The sequence below is a fragment of the Brachyhypopomus gauderio genome, chromosome 18 (assembly GCF_052324685.1).
Source record: "Brachyhypopomus gauderio isolate BG-103 chromosome 18, BGAUD_0.2, whole genome shotgun sequence".
Classification (NCBI taxonomy): Eukaryota; Metazoa; Chordata; class Actinopteri; order Gymnotiformes; family Hypopomidae; genus Brachyhypopomus; species Brachyhypopomus gauderio.
The window spans coordinates 3,990,680-4,015,423 of record NC_135228.1 but is presented as its reverse complement, the minus strand read 5'-3'; the positions used below and the strand labels follow the sequence as shown (position 1 = coordinate 4,015,423).

The window sequence follows — 24,744 nt, the reverse complement described above, 5'->3', positions numbered from 1 at the left end:
CAGCAGTGGAAATGTTTTGGCATTATGGGAAATGTCTGAGAAATTGATGTCCTAATTCAGCCTATGTGACACGAGTGTTTTAATTCGCCTAAATGCTTTGTGAACCTAAAATGGATTTATGAGGAAATGATACAGTGAAACCTGTTCATTCTTACTGTGATGATAGTTAAGGGTTCATACTCTCATCCAGCAGTGGAATTGTTTTGGCATTATGGCAGATTTCTGAGAAATTGATGTCCTAATTCAGCCTATTTGACACAAATGCTTTAATTAGCCTAAATGCATTATGAACAAAAATGGATTTATGAGGAAATGGTACAGTGAAACCTGTTCATACTTACTGTGATGATAGTTAAGGATTCATACTCTCATGCAGCAGTGGAATTGTTTTGGCATTATGGGAAAAGTCTGAGAAATTGATCAGCCTATTTGACATGAGTGCTTTAATTAGCCTAAATGCAGTGGATTTATGAGGATATGGTACAGTGAAACCTGTTCAAACTTATTGTGGTGATAGTTAAGGATGCATACTCTCATGCAGTACTAGAATTGTTTTGGCATTATGGGAGATTTCTGAGAAATTGATGTCCTAATTCAGCCTATGTAACATGAGTGCTTTAATTCGCCTAAATGTGGTATGAAGATAAAATAGATTTATGAGGAAATGGTACAGTGAAACCTGTTCATACTTACTGTGATGACAGTTAAGGGTGTATACTCTTATGCAGCAGTGGAATTGTTTTGGCATTATGGGATATTTCTGAGAAATTTAGCCTATTTGACATGAGTGCTTTAAATCACGTCATTTAAGTTTATCTCCAAGCCCTAACAACATTTAAGACTTCAATGTGGATTTTTGAAAAATGGTACAGCAGAATCTGTCTTTATTTGCACCGGGGATAAGCAAAGGCTACCCACTCTTGGGTGGTAGTAGGATTTTTTTGGCGTTATGGGAAAATTCAGACAAACAGGAAACCACAGTCTCAGAATTAAACAAACATTTAAACATCATTACAAATATAAGGACTAGATTTATTAAAAACATGTATAGTCATGGAGTAACCCCCTGCCCTGAACATTTGCAGCATTGCAATACTCCATTATTGCTGGTAGTCGAGCCCTACAATAGACTAAATACAAACATTAAAACTATTTTGTTTAGTGTTTATTAAGCAATTGAAATACATTTCTAATTGTGTTTAATGTTGCAAGTAAATTTGGTAAATCAAGTAAAGTATTTATGAATGTAGAGAAAGCTCTTTAAATAATAGCAAAGAGTTTCTCGGCGCTTAGACAGCCTTAGTATGCGGTGAGCAGCGAAATACCGTAAAATCAAGCATATAGGCGCAATCAAATTTAAAGCACGGATGAATCGCAAAAGCGCGGATAGCTTGACCGCGGTTCGTAGCCGGTGTACCGTCTCACTTCCGGGTTGGCGAAAATTCCGAAAATTGCCCATATATTCCACACAAAGTAATCCGTTTATGTTCAAGAGTAATCCGTTTATGTTCAAAAGTATCCACAATCCGCATAAAAACGAACAAAATAATCCATGGCTGCTTCAGTTTCGCCGAACAGTGTGTTCTGGGGAGCTTAGCTTAGGTTAGCAAAGGGTTAGCTTATGTTGCTATGCTAGCGGCCGAAATTGGAAATGAAGCGCCAGTTTCCGAGGGCTCAATTTAAAAATATACTTGACCAATCATGTCATATGAGGGCTGGTTAGCTTCGAAAGGAAGTAAACTATTGGTTAGAACAGCTTTCAATCACTTCTGAGGCTCCAGCTTGTCTCTGTGGGCTTATTGGTTCACCCTCCCCCCCTCCCCTTCGCACCTCGCCGTGGGAGAGGTTGTAAAACCTGTCATTCAAAGTCACTACCCCACTTTAGACCAATAAAAACCACTCAAATCAAAGCAGAACCGCTGCAGCTTTGTAATGAGGGGTCAAATCAGCATTAAGAATGCTTCTGTGACGCTTAGGGGGCAGATTTGTCGGAGTGTCTCATTCAGGAAGCGGATTTCGGAAAATTTTGCAGTGAGGTGAGCAAGCTTTTTAAGGTACTTAACCACAACGGATCTACGCTGTTAAGGTCTTAAATTAAAGCCTTATTAGTAAACGATTTTTAGGTGACAAAACATTAAGACATTTCACAACATAAATATGTTTTGTAAACGGATATGTCGGGAGACCCCCTCGTGGGGTGCACTTTTGTGGTCAACTTCAAAGCCGGATATCTCGCGATCGGCTGCACGTAGACGGCTGAAACTCGGTAGGCATGTAGATGGGATAGGAAGTTTTGATTTAAGCGCTTTTGTTCGGAGATTCATTAATGTTTAATATGTTTTATATCGCCGTAAAGGAGCTGGGCCCGCCGGCGGGCCCACTAGGGGGCGCTTCTGCATAATAGGCACAGCACACTGACACGATGAGACAGAATAATAGATACTCGCAGATGTGGGAGGACAGGATGTTTTACAAAGAGGCTTAACAAAAACAGGGTTGAGAAACAGTCCAGATCAGCAATGACAGGCAGAGACCAAATACCAGAGCACCAAACAAAAGAAGAAATCAACAGGAGAACAAGGATCAAAATTACGGAAGCCCTAAGAGGACGTACACTGCAACTTATTTTTAATTCGCTTTCCTCAGATTTTATTTTTTTAATAATCGTTTTCCCGAAATCCTGAGATAATTAACTCGTTAAAACGAGAAAACAACAATCGTTTTCCAGAGATATTTTATTTGTTTTTTTTATTTGTTATTGTACGAAATTCCGATTCCCATTGCTGGTCTCACTCATGGTAACTGTCGCGCTTTGATCCTCTTTCACCTTAGCGCAGCATGCTCATTGATTGCAAGAAAAAACACTACCAGTCTTGTCTTTTAACCTTTTATTAAAAGTAAATAAGAAAACAGAGATCTCTGGAGAGAGTACACACAATCCTAACAACTCTACCCTGTAGCTCTGTGTGCAGGTCTCTACCTGAGACACTTTTCATCCTGTAGCTACTATATAGTGTGGCCTGGGTATGAGCCCCCCTCATAGGAGTTGCACGTACATTCCATATGTTAAACCTACAGCTTTTCTCTCTTATTTTAGAAGCGAGGTCTTCGCTTGCTGAGCTTGTCAGATTGACTTACAGAGGCTGCTCTTACACACCCTGTTTTTAGAAAACGGCAGGCACCTAGAGTCTGGGAATGAGCATACAAGCACTTTCCCAAGCATTCTTGATAACAAGCAATTTGATTAGGCCTAATACTATATTGTAAGCAAAATATAAAGTGATTAATATAAGAAATTTTATTAATACTTTAAGACTAGTCAAAGTATATAAGGATTATGATGAGCTGCTTGATTAATACTGTAAAAAAATATGAAGGGATTAAAATATAATTCCCAACAGTATCTATGCAGATGACCAGGGCCTCGAAGCTGGTCAGCGATGTAGTTAACCACTACATCAGGGTCAGTGAAGTTGCGTCGGCGATAAAGCTGAAACCTAGCCAACATTCTTCTTAGATGACGGACACTAATGTGTGTGTCGTCTTCTACTGCTAAACACAATGCTATTTCAGCTTGTGTTAGTCCTTGGTTGAACAAATATGTGATGCGGTAATCAATCCTGCGGATCCATGTAATGAGCGAGGGATACCTTTCTTGGGATTTTGGGAAAACGAATGTTGTTTTCTCGTTATAACAAGTTAATTATCTTGGGATTTCAGGAAAACGAATGTTGTTTTCTCGTTATAACGAGTTAATTATCTCGGGATTTCGGGAAATCGAATGTTGTTTTCTCGTTATAACGAGTTAATTATCTTGGGATTTCGGGAAAACGAATGTTGTTTTCTCGTTATAACGAGTTAATTATCTCGGGATTTCGGGAAAACGAATGTTGTTTTCTCGTTATAACGAGTTAATTATCTCGGGATTTCGGGAAAACGATTATTAAAAAATAAAAATCTAAGGAAAATGAATTAAGAATAAGTTGCAGTGTACGTCCTCTTAGGGCTTCCGTACAAAATAAATCTAGACAGACTAACACTTTGTAGAGATGGACACATCTCGGCAATGCTCAGCAAGGAATGACTGAACGTTCACAAAATATATTGGGTGTGTGACAGGTGAATTCAATCAATAGACCGGTGAGTCAGAATGCTGAGAAGTCATGTGAACACGTGGTGTTCTGGCACAGCAGACACGGATATCATAGGACAGACGGGTATAACGGGCCTGACACACAAACACACACACACACACACACACACACACACACACACACACACACACACACACACAAGCAATCTACAATATCAGTGAAGATAGATTATTAGCAGCCAAGCCAAAAGGCTCAAGAGTTGCAGCTGTAAAGGCCAACAATTTATCCACAACATTAAATAATAATAACACTTTTGTAGCGGATACATATGTTATTTATGGATTATGAATGGGGCACCATCCTGATTGCTCAGGAACAAGTATTTGTGACGGGCAGGTGTGAGCAACAAAAAGGAAGCGATCACGCCAAGTCTCAGGGAAAAAGGATGGTTTAATATAAAGTGTGCAAACCTAAAACCCGTGCAATAGATCTAAATTAAGGATATAATGACCAGCGGTCAACTGGTACAAAGACAAGACATATATAGACAGACAAACGACCATCAGGTGGGAACGGATCACGGGCTCCGCCCACCTGAGGGGCGTACACGACATCACAAAACAACAACAACACAGCCGCTGTGGACGGAGGCGACCGGTAGGGGGCCGCCTCACCGTGACAGACCCCCCCACCAAGCCGCACTCCCCTCCACTGGGTGTGTGGCACACAGCGGCTGCACAACAACACGAAGGGGCAGGAAGGCAAGGACAGGCAGGGACACACCTCCTGCCGTCCGGGAGCTGAAACATAAAACACAAAACATTACACAGCTCACCTCCCCGGGCGGGACCCTGGACCGACCGGGTCGTTAACAACTCAAAACCACGCCCCGGTCGGTCACAGGGCCCTCACGCCCTAACTGGCATTCAGCTGGTAAGCCCCATGGGTGTGAGGACGAGGGGCTACGGCTCCTCTCTCGTCCCTCGTGTGTGTGTGGGTGTGCAGGCTACCTCTCCAAGGCGTAGCTACTTCACCTCCTGGACCTACCTCCTCCCAGAGCTGACCCCTGCCTTCTGCTAGGGGTCACCCCAGCCTCCTGGGGAGCCAACCCCTCCCGGGGCCTCTCATCTCAAGGTGGACTCCTCCACCCAACCCAGGAGTGCCAGAGAACGAGGCCCAGAGCACCCCCGACGCGGGCTAGGGAGCAGCCCCAAGGGCCTCCTGGTCACCCCGGGCAGGAGGGAGGATCTCCATCCCCAGCAGGAGCTTTTCAGACCGGAGCCCCATGGTCCCCAAACATCCGGGGGCCCCAGCCCTCTAGGGAGGGGCTCTTCACGACCGGGCTCCGGTCACCCCACAACACAAGGGGGCTCCTGCCAGGTGGAGACCCCCACAAGGTCCAGGAACACCGCCAAGGAGAAGCACCTGCACAAAGAACACAACCTCACACACACACACACACACACACACACACCACACACATATACAAACAGGAAACACAAACGCGCCCTTACCCTATTCAGGGCCTCCCTTGGGAGAGACGCCCTCCGTGCCACACCCACTGGCACGGGACCACAGCCGGTCCCCCCCCAAACACACATTTAAGGGGAGGAGCATGCGTGGAATTACATGTAACAGTTGACAACACGCTAGGACAAAACACACACGCAACTACTAGACAAACAAAAGAGTGTACAAACAACGAACGGAACGGGATCCATACGTGCACGCTCGGTAGACACTGACGCGCCGCTCAGGTTCGCAGTCGCTCCCCCACATTAAACACAAGACGACGAGGGAGCGAGGCGACGGTGATGAGCGGTACTCGCGTCACACATGAAACATTCAACACAAACACAAACGAGCAATGCACACTGACCAACGTTACCATTCATACGTACACAGACACCACACAAGACGTAGAGCATACCCAGGGAGACTGCCCTGGTCCTCGCCGTGCCACACACACAACACGGGCACGGCGGAGCTCTTCAAACAAACAGACAACAAACATGAAGAGTTTTTCCCAGGGCAGACAGCCCTGGTCCTCGCCGTGCCACACACACACAACACAAAAGCACGGCGGAACTCTTCACAAAACACCACGCAGACAAACACTTACCACGAGACATGACCACGAACGAAGGAGAAAGAAAAAGAGACTCGGCGGCTTCCGAAGGGTGGCTGGTCATTCTGTGACGGGCAGGTGTGAGCAACAAAAAGGAAGCGATCACGCCAAGTCTCAGGGAAAAAGGATGGTTTAATATAAAGTGTGCAAACCTAAAACCCGTGCAATAGATCCAAATTAAGGATATAATGACCAGCGGTCAACTGGTACAAAGACAAGACATATATAGACAGACAAACGACCATCAGGTGGGAACGGATCACGGGCTCCGCCCACCTGAGGGGCGTACACGACATCACAAAACAACAACAACACAGCCGCTGTGGGCGGAGGCGACCGGTAGGGGGCCGCCTCACCGTGACAGTATTGTGATAACGGAGATAGTTCTGGTTCCGCGCAGTGACCTAATATCACATCGACCAAAATATGTATTTACCACCTTGACCAGATTAATGAATAAATGTCCAAATTAAATGGTTAATATTACAATTGATATGAAGAATAGCATATGGAATCTACTAATCTAAACCAGGGATATAATAGTGAACAACAAAGAATATAAAATTAAACAACAACAGCGAATGATAAGCAGTTATCGACGGTCATGAGATTTAAATGGATTATATGACTATTATAAGGCTTGCCTAACTAGTGTAGGGCCCAGGGACGGACACAAGGTCTTTAGAGAGAGAATAGAAAGGAGAAAGAGAAAGTTTGGGCAGGTTAATGGTAACAGTGTTTACTATTTTGGACTCCGGGAGAAATAGAAGTTGGCAACCCTAAATTAGTATATGAACTGAGCGTCTTACTTCGTTGAAGAGGACCAACTGGTGCGTGTTCACAGTTAGTTTCCTAAGGTGGCTAAGGTCTGCGGAGCAGGTCACGTGAGACGGCTTGAATCGCGGATACTTAGCAGTGACGTCACAGTCGCAGCTGAAGGGCGCAGACAAACTTGTGCAGATAACTGAGTAAGAAAACGAGCTCAACTTGAAAGACTAGACGAAATAAAATTACGTTTGACGACGACGCGTAAAATAAAGAAAATAAAATAAAATATAGAAGAATCTTCTGTTGGATTCGGTGAGAGCTTTAGTGGCGGTCTTTTGGCCTGGCTCCGGTGGACTCTGAGGTGTTCGGGGTGAGTCCAGCACTCTGTTGGTCTCGATGGTTTGGGGTGTTTCCAACGAGTTCGAGTCTTTGAGTCTAGGCGAGTCTGGTGAAAGTTTAAAGTCCTTCCAAGTGTACCAGGCTGCCAAGCTCATTGTTTCTCCTTGAGTAAAGTGTTTTAAAACGACTTTTAGGGGCATCATCGGAAGGCGCTTCCTAGGTCATCATGTCATTGACCATTGCGCCTGTATTATTGAATATTCATTACCTCTGCCCGGACAAGGGAGAGAGAGAGAGAGAAAGAGAGAGAGAGAGGGAGCGAAGGGTGCCCGTCTTCCCAGGTCTAGTTAATGACTTAACCAAAGAAGACAGATTAGCACAATTTGAAGACCAAGGTAATTCCCTATTCCTAAATAAATTGACTTACATACGCTGCCTAAATAAGTATTAATTTGGTTCTATTAGTCTATACATTGAGCTATTCTTAAATTGTATAATGAATGCAGGCATGCATATATATATATATATTACTGTGTTCTGCTGTTTAGACATGCATGCTCATTAATTCTATGTGTTAGTCATAGAGACCTGTGTACTCACATATTCTTGTGTTGCATCATTTTAGATATAACATTACACTTGTATTCTGATGTGATATTAATTTAGATTCATATATATAACCAAGTATCAACATGTGATGTGCTATATTAGGCATACACATATCTATGTATTAGTTTGTATGTTACTCATTGAATGTAATCATTCTCATGTGTGCGTATGTGACCTCACATTCATGCCTGTCTGTGCATTATGTATAATTTATTGACCAAAAGTGGAAATTAAGACTACAAGAACAGGTATATCTAACTACTGAAACACAAAGTAATACATGGATATGCATCAATGTGGTGTGTTTATACAATAACAGGTATTCTAATAAGATCACTTAATACTGAATACATGAAAGATCATAAGTTGTGTTTTTATATCAACCACATGTCACAGTGTTCACATTTAGAGGCACATGGTCCTGTGGTCCTTTGTCCTTAAAGGCTGGAAAGCTGAATACTGGTTTCAAGAATAATTAATCTCTCCTTGTATGAAAGGTAGTCAAGTTTGGTGTCTCTAGACTGCATTCACCGAGCTGGTTCCTGTAGGCTGAATGCCAATTCTGTGTACAGTTCAGATTTGGAGTTACAAGGATTTCTGAAATATTGCATCTTTAGTTTTGGATTTTAACACAAGAATTCCAAGGTGTTATGAGCTGGGGTTAAACCTTGGGGAATCAGATAGGCCTGTGATTTAGGTTTACGAGTGTAGACCTAATAATAATAATAATTATTATTATTTATTTTTGTATAGCCCTTTTCAGGAACCCAAAGACGCTTACATTTAAGAGTAGCAGAACAGACAAATGGAAACAAAAAAAGCACAAGCAACAGACAATGAGAATAAAGCTGAAAATGGGAAGAGGTCATGAAGTATGGTAACATATTGGGAGCTGATGATGGAGTAAAGTAGACCAGTATATGTGGAGTCAACGGTAGTGTAGGAGTTTAAAGTCAGGTATTGAAGGTAAGGGGAGTGTTATAGGCCAGTGCAAAGAGATATGTTTTTAAGTTTGTTTTGAAGGTGGAAAAAGAAGCAGAATGTTTAACTGAAGAAGGGAGGGAGTTCCAGAGTCGAGGTGCCATTTGAGAGAAAGCTCGGTGACCAAAACCTTGGAGGTGGAATGTAGGGGTTGTTAGTAGTCCAGCAGAGGAAGACCTGAGAGAGCGAGATGGTTCGTAGGGAAGAAGAAGATCAGATAAGTAAGAAGGTGCAAGATGATTAAGAGCTTTGTAGGTCAGAAGAAGGAGTTTAAACTGAATACGGTATTTGACAGGGAGCCAGGGAAGACTTTGAAGGACGGGGGTGATGTGGTGACGTGCGCGAGTGTGGGTGAGGAGACGGGCAGCAGAGTTCTGAACTATCTGGAGTTTATGGATGGAGGAAGAACTGATACCTGATAGGAGTGAATTACAGTAGTCGAGACGACTGGAAATGAAAGCATTAATAAGAGCCTCAGCAGCAGCCTGAGAAAGAGATGATCTGATTTTAGCAATATTACGGAGGTGAAAAAATGAAATTCTAACGACAGAGTTAATGTGAGCAGTGAAAGATAGGGTGGAATCAAAGACCTTTTCTGCTCTCTGTGCTCTGTGCCCTCCTGAGAAGGGTTGATCCTGGCCAGAGCACGTTAAAGGTCTTTGTTTTACTCTCAGACGATCAAATAGGTTAAGTCTTCCTAAGCTTTTTGGAGAGGAGAGCCATTAGAAGTATGAATTCCTTGGTGCTTGTTACCGAGCAAAGGGCCAGTGTTACCTTTACATACAATTAAAGAGCTGTGGATGTGATATTTTTTGTGATATTGCAATGTCTTTGGCTGTCTCCGCTACACTTTATTTTTATATAGCGCTTTTCTGAAACCCAATGACGCTTACAATACATAAGGAAACAGAAACATAATACAAAACAGTACAAAGAGAACTATGGAGCAGGGAGATCATAGGCGAGAGAGAAGGGGTGAGTCAAGTTTAGATTTAAATGTGGAAAGAGAGGGAGACTGTTTGATCACAGTTGGAAGGGAGTTCCACAGTCGAGGAGCGAGTCTGGAAAAAGCCCGATCACCAAAGCTACAGAGTTTAGATGATGGTACCTTTAGAAGTCCAACAGTGGAAGATCTAAGAGATCTAGAAGGTCTGTAGGGGTCAGACAGATAAGGAGGAGGAGCCATGTTGTTTAGAACCTTATAGGTCAGAAAGAGAATCTTAAATTGAATCCGGTATCTAACAGGGAGCCAGTGAAGATCCTGGAGAACAGGTGTAATGTGCTCATGCATACGGGTGTAAGTGAGGAGACGAGCTGCAGAGTTTTGGACCATTTGAACCCTATGAACAGAGGAAGAACTAATACCAGCCAACAGTGAATTGCAATAGTCTAACCTGCTTGAAATGAAAGCAAGAATGAGGCGCTCAGCAGCAGACTGAGAGAGCTATCGCCGTATCTTTGCTATATTGCACAGGTGGAAGAATGAAGTTTTTACAACAGAGTATATGTGGGCAGTGAAACTAAGGGTAGGATCGAGGAGGACACCCAGATTCCGGACCAGGGTAACAGGTGAAATATGTACACCGTCAATGTTGAGAGAGAATGGAGGTGTTTTACTCAGGGCTGACTTGGTGCCAATCAGGATAAGCTCAGTCTTCTTGCCGTTTAACATAAGGAAGTTTTGCTTCAGCCAGTTTTTGATTTCTAATAGACAGTTTTCAATATGAGCAGTGGGTGGATTGTTGACAGAACTGGTAGTGAGATAAATCTGGGTGTCATCTGCGTAACAATGAAAATTTATGTTGAAATGATGCAATATATGTCCAAGGCTGTTTCAGTGCTGTGGAATGGTTGGAACCCAGACTGAAAAGGTTCGAAGAGATTATTGGTGTCCAGATACTCTTGCAATTGGCAGGCCACAGTTCTTTCAAGAGCCTTAGACAGGAAGGGTAGATTAAAGATAGGGCGATAATTGTTGAGGTCTGAATGGTCAAGACCAGGTTTCTTAAGTATGGGTGTGACAGCAGCTATTTTATAGATAGACGGAACCTCTCAGAGTAGGAATGATTGATTAATAAGAATGGTGAGATGGGGAAGCAGTGTGGGTAGACAGGTTTTAGTTAAGTTAGTAGGAAGAGGATCCAGGGGAGAGTTTGTAGTCTTGGAGCACATGATAATATTAGCAATGAAAGAAGAGTCAACACAGTTAAAGGTAGTGAAGGATGGAAAAGGTAGGCTGAAATGAGAAATATGTGCAACATAGGGAATATGGGAAAGAGGTTCAGAGGAAACAGAGATTGTAAATACCTGTAATTTTGGTTTCAAATGAACTTAAGAAAGCACTGCAAAGAGTGGGAGAGGGTACAAGGGTGTTTTCCAGGGTTTTAAAGAGCTTTGCAACTGTTGAAAAGAGATTCTGTTGGTTTAGACAAAGAGGTAGATTGTTTTAGTAATATGAAGAGCATCTCTATACACCGACAAATGCTGCTTGTAGGCATCAGCGTGTACAGTAAGCTTTGATTTTTTTGTAGCGTCGTTCTAGTTGACGACCAACTTGCTTCATGGCACGCAGATCCACAGTGAACCAGGGAGAGGAAGTAGAAAAGGTCACAGTTGTAGTTTTCAGGGGGGCTAGTGTATTAAGAGTTTCAGAAAGAGCAGCTTTTAATATTAATGCATGTGTTTCAGGAGATGGGAGAGCTGTGGCAACAGGAAAGATGGAAGAAACAGATTGGTTAAGAAGAAGAGGATCAATAGACTGAGTTTTACCGAAAGAGATACATTTTTGATGGAGTGACAAACTAAGTCAAGGGTGTGACCTTTGACATGAGTAGGAAAATTACCATGTTGTTTAAACTGGAAGCCCTCGAGAACAGACACAAAATCAGAAGCAATTTTGCAATCTTGCGTATTAACATGTATATTAAAGTCACCGACCAGCAACAAGTGGTGAGAGACTGTGCACGCCAAAGTGAGTATTTCAGACAGTTCAAGAAGGAATGTTGGATTCAGTTTGGGTGGACGATACAGCAAGATCACAGTGACCAAGCCTGGTAATTTAACAGCAACATGTTCAAAAGAAGTAACAGATGTAATGCTCACTTCAGTAATTTTAAAATTGCTATTAAAGATCACTGCTAGACCACCTCCTCTCCCAGAGGAACAAGGTTTACAAATGTATTTAAAGTTTGGGGGGGGGGGGGGGGGGGGGTGGCCTGATTCAGAAGCATAAAATTCACCAGCTTGTTGCCAGGTTTCGGTTATAAAAAGCATGTCAATACAATTGTCCAGTATAAACTCATGGAGTAGCATTCCCTTGTTAGACAGTGAGCGAACATGAAGTAGTGCCCAAACAGCACCGGAGTTGGTAGAAGGGAAAGAGCGCAAGTTGCATAGATTGGCAGTACGAGAGACAGTTTGTTGTACTGGGCGAAGGGTAGTCCAGAATGAGCAAATATTAGTCCCAGCAGAGTAGTGAACAGTTTTGTTATGATGCCGTCTTGAGCCCAGATGGACATAGTGACGTTGAGATAGTATGCTAGCTTTACTGGCAGACACAGCGAGTGTGGATTATAATAAGTCTCTCCCCAATACTGAGTATTAACTGGAAAAGGGGAAACTGGGGCTCTTACCAGCAGTGCCAATGTAATTAAAGCCAGCATTGTTGAGTATAGTGACTGTCAAAAAAAAGGGGCACTCACTCAGACGGGGTAGAGCAAAACAATTGCTCAGCGGAAAAGCCATGATGGAGTAGATTGCCTAGGAAACCGCGAGCCACTGCAACAAAACTGTTCCAAGCCGCTCTCTCCTTCCTATTCAGGTTCTTGGGAAATTCACTGCACTCTATGATCTTGATTTGTGGTCCGACGAAGACACCAGCTTTGATCTTTGCTTCAGACAGCTTAGGGAAAAGATCTTGGAGGTAATTGAAAGCTCTTGACTCCTTATCTAGAGCCCTGACAAACTGTTTTATGAGCCCCAACTTGATGTGTAGTGGTGGCATCAGCACCTTGTGTGGGTCCACCAGTGGCTCCCACTTTACATTGTTCTTCCCCACAGTGAACTCTGTTCGCTGAGGCCAGTCCCGCCTGTGGTAGTGTGCTTTAGTATCCCGGCTGTCCCAAAGGCAAATAAAGCAAGGATACTTAGTAAAACCACCTTGGCCCATCAGGAATGACACCATTTATAAATGTCTTTATAAAATGGTCACATACATACCAAATGCGTCTGCTGGATGTATGCAACCTCTTGATGCCATCTAAATTGACTAAGTTGCTGTGTACTGTAAGGAAAAAGGATGTCTCTCCAAACTCAATAAAAATGGTCAATCTTTATTCCATGCAGAATCTGAATAGATATTGAATTCACACCTGTCTGTCTAGGTCAATTCCCCTTTGTCTGTGATGGCTGTTGCCCACTTACTATGCAATCCCAATAAATTAGATCATGTATCTCTGTCTCTCAGGAAGGGCTATAGTGGCCCTATATAACTGTAGTTATACAGCTAACTACAATTCTGTACAATCCCAGAAAGTTCTAGATACTTCTGGACAGTTCTAAAAACTTCTTGATAGTTCTCACAATTCCAGAAGCTTCTTAAGTATCTTGAAATATGGCGAATATCCTTAACAATAGCTCAATTTCAAAATATCATTTTGCTGACCACAAAAGCAAAGTTTACAGGGAATAATAACTTTTTTATATTTATGTATGGTACAAACAATCAGGAAAACACACTTAACAACTGGGAACAAAACATTTTTTGAAAATTGTTACATGGTGTAATTTGTCCAGAATCACTTCCATTGTGTTGTGGCCCACATCTGATGTCTTGTGACTACATTTCCAGTGTTTCTGAAATTACAAAGTATTTTTTAAATGTTGCATACGTGTTGTCATTTTGAAGAATTTGTTTTGTGTTTTTGCAGCCTGTTATTCTTTTGCAGCACGATCGGTTTTCTCGGCCACCGTAATTATCTTTATGTCTAGCTGTACTACACACACACACACACACACACATACACACACACAATTATCACTTCTTTTCATACACATACAGATATACTGTACACTAAGTGTTGAAATATCACTCTTATCACTGTGTTTCGCACATACATACCCACACCATTGTCTATATAGACTATATTGTCAAAAGTATTCACTCACCTTCCTTGACTCACATATGAGTTTATGTGACATCCCATTCCTAATCCATAGAGTTCAATATGACATGGGTCCACCCTTTGCAGCTAGAACAGCTTCAACTCTTCTGGGAAGGCTGTCCACAAGGTTTAGGAGTGTGTTTATGGACATTTTTGACCATTCTTCCAGAAGTACATTTGTGAGGTCACATACTGATGTTGGACAAGAAACCCTGGCTCCCAGTCTCTTCTCTAATTCATCCCAAAGGTGTTTTATCGGGTTGAAGTCAGGACGCTGTGCAGGCCAGTCAAGTTCATCCACACCAGACTCTGCCATCCATGTCTTTATGGACCTTGTTTTGTGCACTGGTGTACAGTCATGTTGGAAGAGGAAGAGGCCAGCTCCAAACTGTTCCCACAAAGATGGGAGCATGGAATTGTCCAAAATGTCTTGGTATGCTGAAGCATTCAGAGTTCCTTTCACTGGAACCCAGCTCCTGAAAAACAACCCCACACCATAATCCCCCCTCCACCAAACTTTACACTTGGCACAATGCAGTCAGACAAGTATCGTTCTCCTGACAACTGCCAAACCCAGACTCATCCATCTGATTGCCAGATGGAGAAGCGCAATTCGTCACTCCAGAGAACATGCCTCCACTGCTCTTGAGTCCAGTGGTGGCATGCTTTAGATCACTGCAACCAACACACTTGGTGATGTATGGCTTGGATGCAGCTGATCAACCATGAAAACCCATTCCATGAAGCTCTCAGCGCACTGTTCTTGAGCTAATCTGAAGACCACATGAAGTTTGGATCTCTGTAGTGATTGACTCTGCAGAAAGTTGGTGACCTCTTCGCACTATACACTTCAATCTGCTGACCCCACTCCATCAGTTTGCCAGGCCTATCACTTCATGGCTAAGTTGCTCTCGTTCCCAAACACTTCCATTTTCTTTTAATACAGCTGACAGTTGACTGTGGAAAATTTAAGAGCGAGAAAATTTCACAACTGGATTTGTTGAACAGGTGGCATCCACCTGAGTTCCACGCTAGAATTCACTGAGCTCCTGTGATTGACCCATTCTTTCACAAAATGTTTGTAAAAACAGGCTGCATGCCTAGGTGCTTAATTTGATACACATGTGACCATGGAAGTGATTGGAACAGATTCTGATCATTTGGATGGGTGAGCGAATACTTTTAGCAATATAGTGTATCTCTATATACCTAAATACATACATTACCTCAATGTCTCTGTCTCTCCCAATGTTACATGACTGTTGTAAGATTGTTTTCTAACCAATCAAAGCTTTGTAAATGTGGGATGGTGAGAGTGTGCATATATGTACACGTGAGCTTTAATGTGTGCAAATGCATTGACCTATATGTGAGGTGTTTTTCTCTTTCTCTCTACAGTCTGTCTAAGTGCAGTATTCCAGAGGAAGGTTGTGCTGCTCTGTGTTCAGCTCTGAGGTCAAACCCCTCATCACACCTGAGAGAGCTGAATCTGAACTACAATAAACTAGGAGACTCAGGAGTGAAGCAGCTCTCTGCTCTACTGGAGGATCCACACTGTACACTGGAGAAACTAGAGTGATTTACTAAATCTTTATATATATATATATATATATACACACACACACACACACACACACACACACACACATTATTGCATGTGTTTAGATGTTTAGTGAAGTTTCATTTTTGCAGTTTCATTTCTGAGTGTGTGTGTGTGTGTGGGACATATTGCATGCATCCTCTGTAACACAGTTCAGTCTCAAGAGGAAAGTCCTAACACTTAATTGTGTGTTAATCATAAATGACCAAATGTTTTGCAGAGAGAACCTGCTCACTGTGATTGGCTTGCTAAAATTATCTCCTGATCAATGTATCTTTCCATGGGCTGCCAGTTATTGGATCAGATTAATCTCAGTAATGTTTATGCTTTCCTCATTAGTATTAACACATGCTGCATTTAAATAGGTAATGGGAGTTTGGAATGAGCTGGATCCGTTAGTAGGTTTCATGGACTTATTCTTGTATCTTGGAAGGTGTTTACCTCATACAGCTCAGCACACACACACTGACACACATCCACACACACACACACACACACACACACACACACACACACACACACACACACACACACACACACACACAGTACCCCAAACCACTTGTACTCACACACATGCACAGCTCTGTTCAACATTCCCTCTTGAGTCAAATTACGGAACACAGATAAAGAATGTTATATTGAATATGTACCTAAAATAAAAATAGATAATTGAATATTCTATTTATTCTACAGTATTGAGCTGTAAGTGTGAGGAGTTTTCCTCCTTCTCTCTACAGTCTGTCTTGCTGCAGTATTACAGAGGAAGGCTGTGCTGCTCTGTGTTCAGCTCTGAGGTCAAACTACGCATCACACCTTAGAGAGCTGAATCTGAACTACAATAAACCAGGAGACTCGGGAATGAATCAGCTGTCTACTCTACTGGAGGATCCACACTGTACACTGGAGAAACTACAGTGAGTTACTGACTTACTGTCACTTGAGAGAGAGAGAGAGAGAGAGAGAGAGAGAGAGAGAGAGAAAATTACATTTGTACAGTATTTCTCTCACAAAACAGCATCACCATCTCTTTCTCTACCTCTCACACATCAAAATTCCTCTTGCACATACAGTAAATATATCAGTTTTTTCACTCACAAAAACATTATCATAGTCTATTCAGCTCTAACACACATCATTACTGTTTTAATCACATACACATAGACCCACTGTCCTCTCTCTGTTTAACTCTTATCTTGCTCAGTTGCTCTCACTCTCTCTCTCTCTCTCTCTCACACACACACACACACACACACACACACACACACACACACACACACACACACACACACACACACACATTATTGCTGCATGTCTCTCACTATCAAACACAAACCCAACGCCTGTGTTTGGAGTGTGCAGCTTCATTGGACTGTGGGTGTGTGCATGTGTATGGGAAAAACATTGTGTGTGTGGGCTTATTTTGTATGCACGTTGAGTTATAAGTGTTTTCAGTATTTCTTCTTCCCTCTACAGTCTGTCTGACTGCAGTATTAGAGAGGAAGGCTGTGCTGCTCTGTGTTCAGCTCTGAAGTCAAACACCTCATCACAACTGAGAGAGCTGAAACTGAACCGCAATAAACCAGGAGACTCAGGAGTGAAGCAGCTCTCTGCTCTACTGGAGGATCCACACTGTACTCTGGAGAAATTACTGTGAGTTACTGACATACAGACTATCTCACACACTGTCAACATCCTTTACTCACATACAGTCAATATTCCTCTCTCTCCCTCTCTCTCTCTCTCTCTCTCAAAAAACATCACAAAACATTTTTCTCAAACTCTATTTCAATAACACACAAACTGACATTGTTTATCTTTCACTCACATACACACATTTCTCTCAAATTATTTCAGTTTTTTTCTGTCACACAAACATTATTACTCTTTCTCTACATTTACATTTACGGCATTTAGCAGATGCTCTTATCCAGAACGACTTACAAATTGCTTTGCATCTGATCACAGAATTAATTCTAGATAATAGTACGGATAGGCCAGAATTCAAGATACCATTGAGTCAGACTACTACTAAACTACAGGAGTCAATGTCATTACCTAGAGTTTTGCAAATTAGACGTTTGTCAAGAAGCACAAATAACCATAGACAGACATACAATTTAAGAACAACGGCAAGTGGTATCAGCTGAGTTAGTGCTCTGGTAAGAAGTCAACAAACAGGTGAGTCTTCAGTCTACATTTGAAGATAGCAATAGACTCTGCAGTCCTAGCAGCTAATGGAAGATTGTTCCACCATCTTGGAGCCAGGACGGAGAATAGTCTGGAGCTTTGTCTTCCATGAGACTTTAAGCATGGAGTTTTGAGTCGAGCCAAGCTTGAGGTTCTGAGTATTCGCTGTACGAATCGGCTTTTTACCATGGACATCATGTAGGGAGGGGCCAGTCCATTTTTAGCTTTGTAAGCAAGCATCAAGGTTTTATATCTGATGCGTGCTGCTACAGGAAGCCAGTGAAGAGAGCGTAGCAGAGGAGTCACATGTGAGAACTTGGGGAGATTGAAGACCAGACATGCTGCAGGATTCTGAATTAGTTGTAGAGATCTGATGACCTGTAAAGGAAGACCTGCAAGTAGGGAATTGCAGTAGTCCAGCTTAGAGATTACTAGAGACTGCACAAGCACTTGAGTTGCTTCCTGTGAAAGGAAGGGTCGTATTCTCCATATGTTGCAGAGGGGAAATCTGCAGGATCTGGTCAGCTTTGAAACATGTGTTGAGAAGGACAACTCGTTGTCCAACGTTACACCCAGGCTTCTAGCAGTTTCGATGGTGTTAACAAGGTGTTCTCAAAGGAGCGACCTTTTCTACGCAAATATTAAAGAGGCATATACTGCCATATCACTACCCCCCTTAGGAAAATAAGATCACAACCTCATCTACTTAAAGCCACAATACAAACCTATTGTAAAAAGGCAGCCTATAACCTCACACACCTTCAGAAAATGGTCTCCTGAGGCGGAAGAGACCCTACAGGACTGTTTTGCTTCAACTGACTGGAGTGTGTTACAGGAATCATGGGGGGAGGACATTGAAGGGATCACTCACTGTGTAACAGATTACATAAGCTTCTGCATGGACATAGCTGTCCCAACAAGAACGGTACGCTGCTATGCCAACAATAAGCCCTGGATAACCAGTGATGTCAAGGTACTCCTGAATAAAAAGAAAAGGGCTTTCAGGAATAAGAACCAGGAGGAACTTAGAAGTGTACAACTGGAGCTCAAAGTCTGCTTGAGAGAAGCTAAAGCATCCTACACAAGGAAGCTGGAGCAGAAACTCCAAACCAATAATACCAGGGAGGTCTGGAGTGGAATGAGGACAATAACTGGACACAAGCAGAGGATGGAAACAATACACAATGGCAATGTGGAGAGGGCAAATGAGCTCAATTTATTCTTCAATCGCTTCGAGGGCCCTGCTCGGAGTCGGATGGACAGTGAGTGTTCCGACATCACACCCATACCCTATACTAGCCTGTCTATTGATCCGGCAACCCCTGCACATGATGCCATGGACCTTACTCCTGCATTCTCCCCCAGTATGCCTAATGCCCAGACAACCTCAGTTGACACAGCCTTGTACTCTACGAGTAACATAACAACTTCAGTCCACACAGCCATTGACACCCCTCCTTCTGCCACAGCCCTTGACTACCACCTCATTCCGAATTGTTCCACAGTTCTTCCACTCCCCCCCCCTTCTCTACCTATCATAACCATAGACCAGGTTAAAAGAGAACTGAGGAAGATTCATACCAGGAAGTCAGCAGGTCCGGATAAAGTATGCCCAAAATTACTTAAGTCCTGTGCTGATGAACCTCTTCAGTATCTAAGTCTGCAACTGGGAAGAGTCCCCTCACTCTGGAAAACATCGTGCATTGTTCCTGTGCCAAGGAAGAAGTGTCCAGTGGAGCTCAATGACTTCAGACCGATAGCGCTAACTTCGTACATAATAAAGACGATGGAGCGTATACTACTCTGCCGTCTCAGACCCCAAGTCCAGCATACAATAGACCCATTACAGTTTGCCTACCAGGAAAAGGTTGGAGTGGAAGACGCCATCTCATATCTCCTTCACAGGACCCACTCTCATTTGGATAAGAGTGGCTGCGCTGTTAGAATGATGTTCTTCGACTTCTCCAGTGCGTTTGACACCGTTCAGCCTCTTTTGCTTAATGACAAACTGATGGCAATGCATGTGGACTCACACCTGACATCCTGGATTAAAGATTACCTCACAAACAGACCACAGCATGTTAAATTGGGGAACTGCACTTCAGAAACAACCTTTAGTAGCACGGGAATACCACAGGGAACTGTATTATCCCCCTTTCTCTTCACACTGTACACGTCAGACTTCAGCTACAACTCTGGGACCTGCCATATGCAGAAGTTCTCGGATGACACAGTCGTCCTAGGATGTGTCAGGGATGGAGGAGGGGGAATACAGGAAACTAATAGAGGAATTTGTTGTGTGGTGTCAGAAGAACCACCTTCTACTCAATACATCAAAGACGAAGGAGATGGTGGTAGACTTCCGGAGATCTGTGCAGCCTCACAAGAACATTTTAATCGAGGGGAGTGAGGTAGAGGTCGTAAGTACCTATAAATACCTTGGGGTGCACTTGAACAACAAACTGGACTGGTCAACCAATACGGACATACTGTATAAGAAGGGACTAAACAGGCTTTATTTTTTAAGAAGGTTGAGATCATTTAACATTTGCAAAACACTCCTTCGCATGTTTTACCAATCTGTGGTCGCCAGTGTCCTTTTTTATGCTGTGTCGTGCTGGGGAGGCAGCATTGCAGAGAAAGATGAAACACGGCTGAACAAACTCATCAAGCGTGCTGGTTCAGTGGTCGGTTCTGAGCTAGAACAACTGGTCACAATTACTGATAGGAGGACACTTAACAAAATGCAATCAATAATGGACAATGGAAAACACCCACTACACACAGAACTCCAGAAACAAAGGAGTAAGTTCAGTGACAGACTTCTGTCTCTAAAGTGCACCACTGAGAGACTCAGGAAGTCTTTTGTTCCTCGTGCAATCAGACTTTACAACGCAGGCAGGTAGATAAACTGGCCATGTATATCTACCAAACATGGAGCAAGGAGCAGTTCAAACTGTCACATTATACCACTGTAGTACTGTTTTCTTAATATTATTATTATTACTAATTTTTTTGTTAATGTTGTACACCTATTTCATGTGTGCAATTTAAATTTAAATGTGCAATATTCCTATTGTGTGTAATGTTATTGCTGCTGAATGCTACTGAGAACTTAATTTCCTTCGGGATTAATAAAGTACCTATTCATTCATTCATTCATTCATTCATTCAAGGAAACTGTGAGGTTTTTGTGTGGGTTTGGGGTTCCTGGAATGTACAAAAACTCAGTTTTGCTAGGGTTGAGCTTCAAGTGGTGAGCAGTCATCCATGAACAATATCTGCCAAGCATGCCGAGATACGCCTAGAATCCTGGGTGTTAGCAATGATAAGAGAAACCATGAGACAAAATAATGTCACCAAGGGAACGAGTATATAAAGAGAAGAGAAGAGGGCCTAGGACTGAGCCTTGGGGGACTCCAGTGGAAAGTTTACATGGATTGGATGTAGATCCTCTTCTATAGTTCTTTCATTCTCTGACTCACAGATAAAGGGTGGTCCTAGCAAATATTGATTTAATCTAGACTTTTCATTTGCTTATTCAATTAGCATTTTGGTAACTGACAATTCTATTTTTAAAAGATTCCTACTTTGCAGAGTACTGAACAAGTGTGAGAAGTTTTTTCCTTCTTTCAACAGACTGTGTGGCTGCAGTATTACAGAGGAAGGCTGTGCTGCTCTGTGTTCTGCTCTGAGGTTAAACCCCTCATCACACCTGAGAGAGCTGAATCTGAACTCCAATAATCCAGGAGACTCAGGAGTGAAGCAGCTCTCTGCTTTACTGGAAGATCCACACTGTAAACTGGAGAAACTAGAGTGAGTTTCTGACTTGTGTAGGCTATATATACATATATGTCAATATTCTTCTTTCTCTGTCACACAATGTATATATTTCTGTTTTTGCTCTCACAAAAAACATAACCTCTGTAACACACACAGACTATATTGATCTCTTTCACACACACTTGTCCTCTCCTACAAACATCACTTTATCTAGCTCTTTCACACTTTATGCCCCTTTGTAACTATGGATTTTTCCCCTTCTCTCTTCAGATTGTTTAACTGCAGTATTACAGAGGAAGGCTGTGCTGCTCTGTCTTCAGCTATGAGGTCAAACCCCTCATCACACTGGATAGAGCTGAATCTGTACCACAATAAACCAGGAGATTCAGGAGTGAAGCAGCTCTCTGCTTTAGTGGAGGATCCACACTGTAAATCATGAACATTAAAATGACTCGGCTCTCCATGAACATTAAAACGACACCAAATTCGAATCTTTTTGATATCTAAATAATCTTTTTATCTAACATGCTTCTCAGCATGATCAAATAACCTGTACCTAGCTGCCCTGAATACATTTGTCATTCATAACAGTTATGTTATGATGAATTGTCTTCAATCACGAGCAGGATCCAGCTATTTCTTATAATCATTGAATTGTTTTCTGGCTTTAATCTCTACATCAACTTAATCTGTCCTTCACCTTCATGTATTTTCCCATGTACTGATGCACATTATTGGTACCTTTATTATTGATGCCTTTCTACTGTCATTATAGAATATGCACAGTAATGTCTGTTATGGCTATTAATAAGACTTTACCTCCTCAGCGTAATTGAAGTAAAAACAAGGAAGACTGTCTTAGTAAGTGGCATGTTCAGGTGACATTATTATATTTCCTAATAAATGTAAAACAATTACACCTAGCGTTACAGGTTTATTAGAGGAATAATATAAGATAAACCTTTATTAGTCTCGCAATGGGGAAATTCACAGAATGTAAACCTTCTGGCGTTGCTTCAGTTTCTTTTATTTGTAAGAGAACTCGAACAAAATGCCTTCATTTCTTTTCTAGTTTAGAAGCAAAAGAACATGCTAGTTAAATCATCTCCCTTTTTGTACTGTTCCCAAAGATTATATTATAAAGATTATAATATATAGGCAGTCAAAGAAAAACATTTCCTGGGCTTTCTTGGAAGAAGAGGTCGTAAGGAACAGCAAAGAGTTTGGGAAACTCCAAAAAGTTTTCCAGAAGGAAATTTTTGTGAGAATAAATAAGTAATTTATTTGTAATTTATTTCTTAGAATTATTTCCATTTGACTATTAGCAATCAGATACCAAATTGATTAGAATGATTTTGGATTAGTTTTAGAATAGCCCACGATAGCGGTTGGTCATGAAGGCTGATCCAGAACTGCAAACATCCTTGCATATTCAGAGGCCTTGCGGATTTCATACAGAGACATTCCGAACAGGAGCCAGCCTGTGATGTCATCTATGAGAACCTCAGGACAGTCCAGAATCTAGCCGGGTCATTGGTGGTGGTATCAACAGCTTTGGAATTATGTTTTGACCTAAAGTTACGCAGTGTAATTAAATTCAAAGTGGTTGGTATGCTCAGCTCTGATGGCAGCCAAACATGCACACTGTAAAAATAAATCCTAATTTTATGGAAAATAACTGTAAATATTTAATGTATTTTAACATTTTTTCCAATTGTATGTAAAACTTTGTAAAATTAAAATGTCTTTTATTTTAAGTATTATGACAATAATTACAAGTTACATGCTTTTCTCTTTTTTTACGGAAATAATACAGTATTGTTTATACGGTATTTTTCTGCTTTCTTAAATTATATACAGATTCATGTATAATTACAGCAATTATCTGCAATTAAACATTCAGTTGATTATATAAAGGTTTATGTCTGTAAGAACTAAAAAGTTTTTTTCTCTGTCATTTTAATCAAAATCTTATGTCTTTTGGCACTGCTGGTTTAAACATGATTTTCAATGTCAGAAATGAATGTGGTTTTCATAGTATTAGCTTACATGTATCAATACTCATGTTTTGATTGTTAGGCGTCCTCGTAATTCAGAGGATCCTTTGATGTTCAGGAGAAAAATGTACACAGAACAAAATATATAGGTTCGGACATATTAATATGCCACAGAACGTGATGGTAATTGATTTGACGAAAAAGAAAATAATTTCTGCAATTGAAGATGCTCATTTTTATGATGCCTACAGAATGAATTGTGACTTCCTAATGTCAGTTCAGACATTAGATTTTTACATTGGCATATCTAAAGTATGTAACTGTAGTAATGGCTGTAGGAGATTTCTGTTGATTGTTCCATCTCTATTGATGTCTGTTCTCATTTTAGTTCTTGTGCAGTCAATGGCAATAGAAAATGGCAGTTTGTTTGGGTGCAGGAATTTAAAAGAAACATTTCTAAACACTGGGTCTATACTTGAACATAACCAAGGAAATAACCTGTAACACACTGGCAGACAGATGAACTGATATACTGGTAGACGTACATTGTAATGGAAAAGGCTTTTAAACTTAAAAATGTGTGTGCCTATAGTTACACACTGGAATAAAAACAACCACTTAAATATAAATGTTATCTCTAGGCTAGGGGCATAAACGTGATTTGAGCTCAACCTATTGCTTTTAACCATAATTGATTAATCAGACTGTCATTCAGGAAACTGGCTAATGACAACTGTTTGCGCCTCTCAGGTCATATTTGAAAATTTCAGCGAGTGTGTGCTGACGGTGGACATTACGGTCGGTCAGAGCTGTGGTGGCTAGCTACCTGGATTATTTTACATCTGCCTGCCAAATTATTATTTTGAGCAGATTATCGTTGGATAATTCAACAAAATAAGATGGAAACGGGGCACAGAGGAAGAAAATTTAAGTGAAGCATTATTGGTGACATCAGGTAAGAAAACGTCCTTACTTTATGCACTGAGCGGTTTTCCATGGTCCCTGATCCAGACCTAAAGCGTTCTACCACTTCACATATATTCCGACATACAACAGTATTAACCTGCAAGATTACTTCACATCTAAGCAATATATA

General features: G+C 41.7%; 1 protein-coding gene across 5 annotated transcripts in view; it reads left to right on the top strand.

Moving 5' to 3' along the window:
• The window catches only part of LOC143482203 (NACHT, LRR and PYD domains-containing protein 12-like), a 46,612-nt gene extending 22,896 nt beyond the window's left edge, over nt 1-23,716 (top strand). For all 5 annotated transcript variants that reach the window (XM_076980498.1, XM_076980494.1, XM_076980497.1 and 2 more), the window contains 5 exons: nt 15,480-15,656; nt 16,419-16,595; nt 17,155-17,331; nt 21,508-21,684; nt 21,922-23,716. In XM_076980498.1, coding sequence (XP_076836613.1) covers nt 15,480-15,656; nt 16,419-16,595; nt 17,155-17,331; nt 21,508-21,684; nt 21,922-22,090 — 877 coding nt within the window. In that variant the 3' untranslated portion in view covers nt 22,091-23,716. The remainder of the gene's footprint in view (nt 1-15,479; nt 15,657-16,418; nt 16,596-17,154; nt 17,332-21,507; nt 21,685-21,921) is intronic.
• Nucleotides 23,717-24,744: the final 1,028 nt, after the last annotated feature.